At 38.4% G+C, this 9,711-nt stretch overlaps 1 protein-coding gene across 1 annotated transcript; it reads left to right on the top strand.

Annotated features, from left to right (window-relative positions):
* The first annotated feature begins 479 nt into the window (after positions 1–479).
* LOC150091843 (nicotinamide N-methyltransferase-like) lies at positions 480–4,211 on the top strand. Its single transcript, XM_090369969.1, has 3 exons — positions 480–588; positions 1,281–1,512; positions 3,779–4,211. Exons 1-3 carry the CDS (start codon positions 480–482, stop codon positions 4,209–4,211), a joined length of 774 nt encoding a protein of 257 aa, XP_090226095.1.
* The last annotated feature ends 5,500 nt before the right edge of the window (positions 4,212–9,711 follow it).

Below are 9,711 nucleotides of genomic sequence, written 5' to 3'. Positions count from 1 at the left end.
ATTTGCGATAAATCAGGAGCACTAGAAACACTTTCAGCAGCCAAATGGCGACCCGGGCATTATCGTCGGGCAGACGCACACCTTTTGACAGCTGTCCCCCGTCTTTTTTCTTTTAAACTGCACGTTGCTCGATGAAGAGGTTGGAATAATACTTCGTCCTCAAGAGTACAGCCGTTTTGAAGATAATCTGTTAATATTACACAATTCTGATTCCAAAGAACTGACAACGTCACCTTGCTAGTACTTGGTTGCACCTTTGCCTTTTGAATGTACTACACATAATTTTCCCTCAATAGATTCGACAATCTATGTGTGATACCACAGAGGATATAATAATATCCTAGATAATACTATGGAATATTCAAGCAAATAAAAATAATTTCTGTTGCTTTTTAGTACTTATTAATAGACCTCATAAACGTTCTCGAAAACACAATTTTTCATTGTTTTTATCATTTTCAAGGTTCCCTTTCTGAAAGATGTCCAAAGCACTTTCTGGTAGCGTTTATGAAGAATGGAGGAAGCCATACGAAGGGGATTCCTTTAATCTCTTACATAAATCTCTTGAAGGACTGTATGGACACAGTCGTAAAGTTCTGCGTGGAGAACGTCCATGAAGCCCTTCAGAATCGTAATTATTAATATGAATTTATAGTTATATTAAATGGCTTTAAAAACTGAAAACTTTTGGGGGCTCTCATATTTAGAAATATTCACAACGGGGTCCAATGATTAACTCTTGGGAAGTGTTATTTATTCGGAGTGTAAGAGCTGACAACTCATTGCGGAGCATTTCAAAATATGAAATGTATTGTAAAAAATTTAGTTAAAAGCTCCAATTCGGGAAACAATTCGAGGATAACCTGGTTTTGCTTCTCCACGAAAATGAATCCTTGCAAAGGCTAAATGTGGATTTGAACAATTAATCACCCTTGGATATCTGAGACACGGCTCATTTCAAGAACAGCTAAAAGCAGCTGTGGAACTTCATTTGATGGCCAATCTGAAGAATTTATTTGAGGATTAAACTCTACGGATTTTCAATAAGTATTTTGAACCTTGGATCGAAAACATTGACAAATAAAAATGTACGATTTTGTACCAAGTCTTTTAAACTTCATTCTCAGTAGGTAGCATAAATTAGGGGAATGGACATTACATTTCAAGTGTAATATCATTGAAAAGGATTTCAAAGGTTCAAGAAAGATTAGAGTAATTCAACACATATAAAATGAGGTTTCATTTAATGAAAATATTAAATATGTTGAATATCTTTGTAGTAAACATGTGTCCTTCGTTACTAGGTCAATTCAAGGGATCCAAGTGTTTAGAAATTGGCTGTGGCCCGACTCTCCATCAAATGATGGTTGCTAGTGGTTCCTTCGACTATCTGGTCACCAGCGATTTTTCAGCATCCAACAGGAAGTTTATCAACAGATGGCTCAAAGGAGAACCTGGAACGCCGGATTACGACCCATTCTTTGAACTCGTAGCCAAACTGGATCGACACAGGTAAAATTATGCCCATATAGAGTTCAGCCGCTTAAACTCAATTTAACATTAAAAATATTAAAACAAAATAACATTTGTTAGAAAATTATTTCATGTTTAAATTCAAGGGGAACATCGAAAACAAAACGCTGATAGTTCTTCCCAAAATTAACCTTGCACGATTTCTTTCAAATTGTTATTGTAAGATGGTATGAATTCAGAGTTATCGAATAGAGCCAAATTCTTCTCACAATTCTTGAGAAATTATACTGTGCTACAGTCTTAGGGCCGTTGCACAATTGGAAACACTACAACCAAAATAATCACATGCCAAGTTGCTTTCCGTTTTATCAAATACAAAACCTCCAGTTTGGTGAGTGTCCAGAGGTGTAACTTGTAGTGATTTCAATAGATAAATAAATAAATCAACTCTGTAAATAATAATTTAAATATATTGAGCACAGCAATCATGAATGGAACCATTCATGAATGGTTCTGTCTAAATTCATTGACTTTTTGGAGAGAACCATTAATGTCCAGGAAAGATCTATCTTTCCTGGACATTAATGCGCTACTTTCGTTGTAACAGCATGTCGGAGGTCTATAGCAATAGAATCAGGGCAACGTCCAGGTTCATGTTCTGGCGGCTGGCTTGAGGATCCTGATCTCAATCCTATAGCGAACCTCTAGCATAAAATGGATCTTCGGTTGTGTGTGAAGAGAAGACTGCCAGTTGAGTGTGCCACTTTGAGTTCCGAATGGCGGAAAATATCGGAGGGCATTGACTATTGGAAAGTCTGACTAAAGGTTCTAGCACAATCTATTAACTCAGGTGACCGGATATTAATGGCAGGGCAGTGTCGTCGAAATACACAAAACTTTTGGCAATAAACTACAATGGTCCCCTGCACTTTAGGACCCTACAAGCATTTGACTGTGTCTCTATTAACTAAATTACTTAATAGGGAAGAGATTCCATCTAGATAAGTTGAACTCACTCTTACTGAAACATTGAAGTAGTTGAAGCTTGCAAACTTTTCAAACAATATAGAAATACGTTAAAAGTAAATAAACAGTTTCTTAGAATGGGACACTGCGTATTCTTCTTGACTGAGCTCGGTATATAGATCAAATGTTCTGCAAATCCATATGTGCAATAGATCATTAAATGATAATCAAATAATGAAACCTGATTAGACTATGTATATAAAGTGCTTAGCATCATAATGCACAGCCATTTCTGAATAAACAGAAATTTTTAAGGTGGCATCGTTTTAGGTTATATCTCATATTGTGAATACCTTCACAACGAGTTGCCATGATATTGCACTACTTCGAATAAGTAACGCTTCACCTAAGGAGAAGACTAGTGTTACTTATTCTCAGATAGGTACCACCACCCAGACAGCACTGTTTCAGGGCTATTTATGTATGTATGTGAATATCTACTCGAATATCCACTTGTCCCTATTAGACTTAGAAAAGCAAAAAAGGTAGAGGGAAAGTTATAGTAGGAGTGGAAGAGGAAAAGAAACAGTGTAGAAGAATGAAAGGGACAGTAACTCCTTCAACTCACACCACTCAAAAACTCATAAACTCCTCGAATAGGCAACGCTTCCCCAGTGGAGAAGGCTGTTGTTACCTATTCTTGGAAACTCCGGACATCATCAAGCTCCCCCTAGCAGCACTGTTTCAGGGCTATTTGGCCCTTCGTCAGTGAGTGGGTAGGTACCCAAGTGATGCAATGATGGCAAAAACAGTTATGAAGTATAACTCCACAATATGAGAGATGCCTGATGGTGTGATGTATTTAGACTAAGGCGCATTTAGGGCTAGAGCCTCAATACATCATACACCATCAGGCATCTCTCATATTGTGGAGTTATACTTCATAACTGTTTTTGCCATCATTGCATCACTTGGGTACCTACCCACTCACTGACGAAGGGCCAAATAGCCCTGAAACAGTGCTGTCTGGGTGGTGGTACCTATCTGAGAATAAGTAACACTAGTCTTCTCCTTAGGTGAAGCGTTACTTATTCGAAGTAGTGCAATATCATGGCAACTCGTTGTGAAGGTATTCACAATATGAGATATAACCTAAAACGATGCCACCTTAAAAATTTCTGTTTATTCAGAAATGGCTGTGTATTATGATGCTAAGCACTTTATATACATAGTCTAAATTTGTTCGCAGCTTGAGGCTCTAGCCCTAAATGCGCCTTAGTCTGAAACCTGATTACTAAACAAAGATACGCTAACCTTGTTGATGTTTTATATTTTTCAGTGACTTGGGCAGTGGAAAGAAATTAATCGAGACAAGACTTCGACGTAGTTTGAAGGCCGTGGTGTTCTGTGATGTATTAGCGGACAAAATACTTCCAGCAGAATACATCCAGGAATATGATTTGGTAATTTCCTCTTTCTGCCTGGAAACTTGTTGTTCCGATTGGAATCTATATGGAAAAGCATTGAAAAGTATTGCATCTTTGATTCGCCGTGGAGGAGGACTCTTTTTGTTGTTGGCGGTTGAGTCTACATGGTGGGCGCTTAAGGATCAGAAATTCAAGAACCTAAGCATGACTCGGGAGCCTGTGGAAAGAGCTCTCTCTGAAGCAAGATTTGGTAATTTTCAGTGGAAAAACGAAATCCGAAAAGACGACTTGTATGAAAATGCCGATTATAAATCCTTAGCTTTCATAGCAGCAGAAAAGCTCTAATTTATTCAGGGCTTTTAATTATATTTATTTTATTAACGAACATAATTAGTAATTCTAGGATTATATTTTTAAGTTCGCAGTTAAATGACTGCAAGTGTTTTGGTCCGGCTTTACCAAATCCCTCGGATTTTTGGATTGTTTTAGTAAAGTTTCGTAAAATTCAAATCACATGGGTCAGAAGAAATCATAATTGTTGATTGATTACTGTATTGTTTTTATTTGTAAATAAATTACATTTTGATATTTATGGATTCTGTTCCTTTATTGCCCCTTTTAACCTTTTGACAACGTCCAAATAGGCATCTCCAGTGATTTATGTAGCATGTAGGTGGGGGTTCTTAACCCTGGTACTACAATGGTACACTTACTTTTGCCTGATGGTACGCGAATTAATAAGAACAAATTAAGTTAATAATAAATAGAAATAAACACTGATATAAATTATGATTTATTGTTTGGTGGTAAAATAACTTTCAATTATTTAAAGCGGTTAGTTAATAAAATGGTTTAAGCCTGGTGGAATCACCTGAAGAATTCCGTCCATGGCTCAAAAATTGGGGCCATGATCTTCCCGGTGGAGGCTGAATCCTAAATTTTTTTTGGGTGGTGATGGTCCATGTTTTTATTGCATGTTCTCCCATTTTCTTTACGGATTTCAGCGATGAATCCATGTTTCAACATTATGCATATCCACAACAACCGTTGTGGATATGCATAATGTACGTGTAGTATTTCCAAACGGATTTCAAAGCTGCACTGTTTCTGAAGAGGTAAGAACATTCTTAGCACCCAAAAAGAACTTATTATGACATGGCCAAGTGTTGATGGAGGATGATTAATACAGACCCCCTGATAATTTTTTGTTACATTCTCAGGTAGCCATCTTAAAGTAAAACAGAATTTGAGTTTCACAGCATTCACAGTGATAATCTTCGTGTCTGTTCCTTCACCAGGTTTCTGCGAATTTTCTTCTATCTCGGAGGGAGTTAGTCCCTTATTTGACCATTCTTTCATCAGGATATTTGCCAACTGCTGTATTATGGGCGGTAGAGAACACTGAAGCCGAACCAGCTTTTACAACATATCCCCGACATTTTAAATTGGATTTTTATTCAATTAAGTGTCCAGGGTAGATGTTGGAAATCTTAGAATTGTTCCTCAACATTCAGATACAATTTTGACAAGATGGATTGCTGCGTTTGTCTTGAAAGATTCCATCACAATCTGAGGAAAACTGAAGCATTGCAGGGTGAATTCGGTCCGATACAACAGAAATAAATTCATTGGAAGTGGCACGACATCCCAATGCTATGAGTGTACCCAATTGGTAACAACAGAACATACCATGATATCACCTCTAGTTCCTTGACAGATGCACACAATTCGCTTTAAATTATTGCGCTGGTATCATTTCTTCTTTTCATAGCTGCATTCTCCTTTCTACTTCAGCTCTTTGTATACTTTTCAGATTCCATCCACGATTCTGGGGGGATTTCCTTATTTTCATAATTGTGGTTTCTGCTAAACGTACTTCAACAATAACATCTTTTTGAAAAACGGCCTAATCAGTTCTCTTCAACACAACCAGATCAAACAAGAAGGAACAGGAATTCCTACAGCATTTATCAGAAACCACGAAACTTGTGTCAGAATATCAGGATTGGTTATTAGGTATCGTGCCATGAAACAACTTAAATTTGCATACCGTACTTTTTATTATATTGCTGCCAATTGCAAGCACAGTTCGTAGAATTGGCATTCTCCCCACATCGGGTGGAAAAACATGAGTTCGAATTTCGGCAATGACGAAAGGAGTTTTTATGAGTCTTTTTTTCCCAAGATGGATGAGTTAGGTTGTCTCTGAATGGAATTTTCATCAGACAACTCGACTTTTCGATCAGCAAACTGACAAATCGAAAACAAAACACAACCAATTTAGAAACATATGCTCAGTTACCATTGAATTATGACCACCTAACTAACAATATGTTGGGTCATCCTTCTCATGGAGAACAGCCGCTATTCGCTTTGACATTCACTCCACTAGATGTCTGAAAACGTCCGTAGGGATATCCAGCCAAGTGTTGGAATAAGTGACAGTTGCGTATCCATCCGTTTTACTTCGCTTTCCAGAATATTCCATATTTGTTCATTCGAATAGAGGTCAAACTATTACATTAGGGTCACCCGAAAAGTTAATTCATGTACCTATGTGTATAGTGTCTGTAAATTGCATGTTCTCTTGTCGATTTGCATGTTTTGTTGGACGAAAAACCATAGTTTCTTGGGGGAAAACCTTGTTATCTATGCCTGAGACCGACAAACTCTGCCAGGGAGCCGAAAAAGCCCATAAAAGTTCCATAAAACTGTTATGAGCTTTTTTCACTCAGTGGAAACATTCAGATTAAGGTGAGACGAAATTGGAGGCCAATCAAGATGGGTGATATCTTCATTGTGTTCCTGAAATCACTCGGGCACAGTGACCACCCGAAGAAACCGTGAATTGTCATCTTGGAAGATCCCTTGTCTGTCCGGGAAAACATGCAACATGGCAGGGTGCACATGGTCTCTTAAGAACTGTAGGTAGAACTCACCAGGGAAGCGTTGTTTCACACACACACACACACGAGGAATCCCAGTTCTTGCCAGCAGAACATGCCCCATATTAAGCAACCACTGCTACCTGCCTCCTGCCTGGAAAGTGGACCTTGCATGATGGGTCCATGGACTTCTGTCGCTTGCACCACACAGGAAGGTATCCTTCAGCGTGTTGTACCAGGTATTTGGACTAATCCGACCAGCACACTCGTTTACAGTCCTCCAGCCAGCCAACCAGCATGTTGTTGACATCACTGCATTAGTCGTCGACGATGATCAGCGGAGAGGAGAATGTCTCTTGGGGTGTCTGCTGTGGAACCCTATACTTGTGAGTGTCCTTTTGCAGTGGTACTCTTCTTTTCGGAAATCCGAGGCGGAGTTTAATTGACGTTTCCTTTACAAAAACACATGTCCACATATGTCTGAGTGTGGTAATGAATAGATAGACACTACACTATTATATCACATGGTAGATATAACTTTGGTTCCATTCAAGTAGTCTCCTGTACTCATCATCTTCGTTGTCTCAGGTAACATTTGCAGGGGCCTTACCAATCGAATGGTGAACGGTTTATCTATTATAAGCATTGCTCAGATTAGTAACTACGTGAATGTATTTCTAACTTTAAGAATAAGAAATCCACGAATAAGGAATGCCCGAATGAATTGTTCTGCTATTGCAGCTTTCTTTTCAGATATCATTGTGTAGAAATTGATATTAAGAGATTTAAATAAAGTGCGAAGGGCTGCATTAGTGAATTCTTACCCTTGGTATCAATTAATACAGGAAGGAGTTCCATCTTTAAAAATAAATTAATTCTTTGTGCTTGAGGTCCGACGTAGGTTAGTACCAGTTAACAGCACCAACAACCCAGATTCAAATCTTCAAAAAATAAACAGAAAATGGAAAATAAAAATAAGCAGAGCCATCTACCAGAAAAAAATAACAAATACGCTAATTTGTCTAAAACCACCTCCCTTAATTAATCCTTCTTATAGTGGTGGCATCTCTTTGTGATCTGCATCCTATCATTACCTACTAATGTTCAACAAAGGCATATGAAATCACCCAATCAGATTGCCTTTGGTGACTAGTTTAACAAAGATCTTTGACACGTATGGTTTTACGGAACATCCCACATATATATCGAGGTCAATCAAGAAGAATACACAGTGTTGCATTCTAAGAATGAATTAGGCCATCTCCAAAGATGACCCAATTCATCCCTCAGGTTCTCTATAGGACTGAGGTCAGAGGTCTGGGCTGGCTAGTGCAACCTTTTGACACTCATATCTTGAAACCAGTCCGTCACAACGTCAGCAATATGACATAGAGCATTGTCCTCCTGATTGTGGTATGAATCCTCTCAGACACGTTGTGTGAAGTAAAGAAATATTGTCCTGGACGGATAGCTTGGCCTCAGCATTCAAGTGTCTGATTAAAACGCCAATGGACTCAGGTAAAACCTTGAAAAACAGTCCCAGACCGTCACACATTGTCCCCATCAAATATCACTGTTGGGACAATAGAAACTGGCACGTAGCTTTCTCCGTGCATCCACCACACCCATACATGACCGGCAGTCTGATAGACCATGTACTGTGACTCGTCATTTCAAATCACAAATGGTGAGCCTTATGGCAAGCCATATGGTGTCTGGTAACAGTCAGGGTATTTGTGGACGGCTGCACGACCGTGGAAACCCATGTCATGCAGCTTTCTGCACATCGTACTGGTGTTGTTATGTGTTCTAATAATCTCACTGAAGACCTGTGTGTGTACTCGCGTTCAGAGATGACCTGTATTCCTACCGGATGATTCTTTTCAGGACTCCACTGAAAACCTGTCAGCTTTGTAAGTTTCCAGGTCAATCAGCTTCCATTTACAGATCAAATCTCCAGTCGTCGACCTATGCTGTGTACTTCCAATTTGTGGGACCCAAATATTGGGGATGTAGGTGCACGTATAGCCCTCAGAGGAAATGGGAAAAAACAACGGGGGTATGTAATTCTAAATCATGCAAATATAGGAATGTAAAAAAGAGAGCGTTCCACTGCCATTTCGATTATTTAAAACACAGGTGAAAAAAGTAGTCCATTTTAATTTCACTTTATCTAAGTATGCCAAGCCACTTGTGCTCGAAACACTGATATTATTGTTTATAAAGTTTTATTTATTTATCAGTTGAAACCATCACAAGCTCCAACACTGGACAGCCTCCCAGGTGGGGGTTGTGTATTTGATAAAGCTGAAATCATAGCATGTGATTACACACCGATTTTTGGAGTGAAAAGCTAAAAGTAGTGACCCAGTTCCAAATAAGTTCAGTACTTAAAATATAAATCATACCACTATAATAAAGGAACCTGATAAGCTTCAGTTCATGTTAAAAGAACTGGATTCTTCCGTTTTAAAAAGAAACTCCAAAGTTATGACATTTATAGAATTATGTTTGGTGGGAAAGTGTTTTCAGTAGATAAAAGCACAGTTTAATTTTTCACAAATGTTAGAAGAATTTGACTTCTTTTTATATAAACTCTGAAATTATACTATCTTAAAATATTATTGTGAAAGAAACCTTGCAAGTTTGTCTTATAAAGCTTAACTATCGTTTCCTTTTCGATATTTGATATTCTCCTTCAGTTTAAACATCGAAAAATAAAAGTAATTTTGATTTAATTTGTTTAAGCCTTCGTGGGTAGCACAATTGGGAGGACGACGATCGTACCAACTGTAAAATCCTCCTCATACCGGTGAAAGAGAACTGAGTTCGAGTCCTATCGATGACGTGAGCAGTTTTTATGGGCCTTTTTAACAACATGACTGAGTTAATCGGTCTGAGGAGAGGATAGCATGGTTTGTTCTGCTGAAAACTCGGGTTTTTAATCCAGCAAACGGCAA

This window comes from Mastigoproctus giganteus, chromosome 1, assembly GCF_048544385.1.
Source record: "Mastigoproctus giganteus isolate SK-2022 chromosome 1, ASM4854438v1, whole genome shotgun sequence".
In the NCBI taxonomy this organism is placed as follows: Eukaryota; Metazoa; Arthropoda; class Arachnida; order Uropygi; family Thelyphonidae; genus Mastigoproctus; species Mastigoproctus giganteus.
Note: the sequence above shows the minus strand (reverse complement) of the source record. Positions and strands in the feature narration are given on the sequence as shown.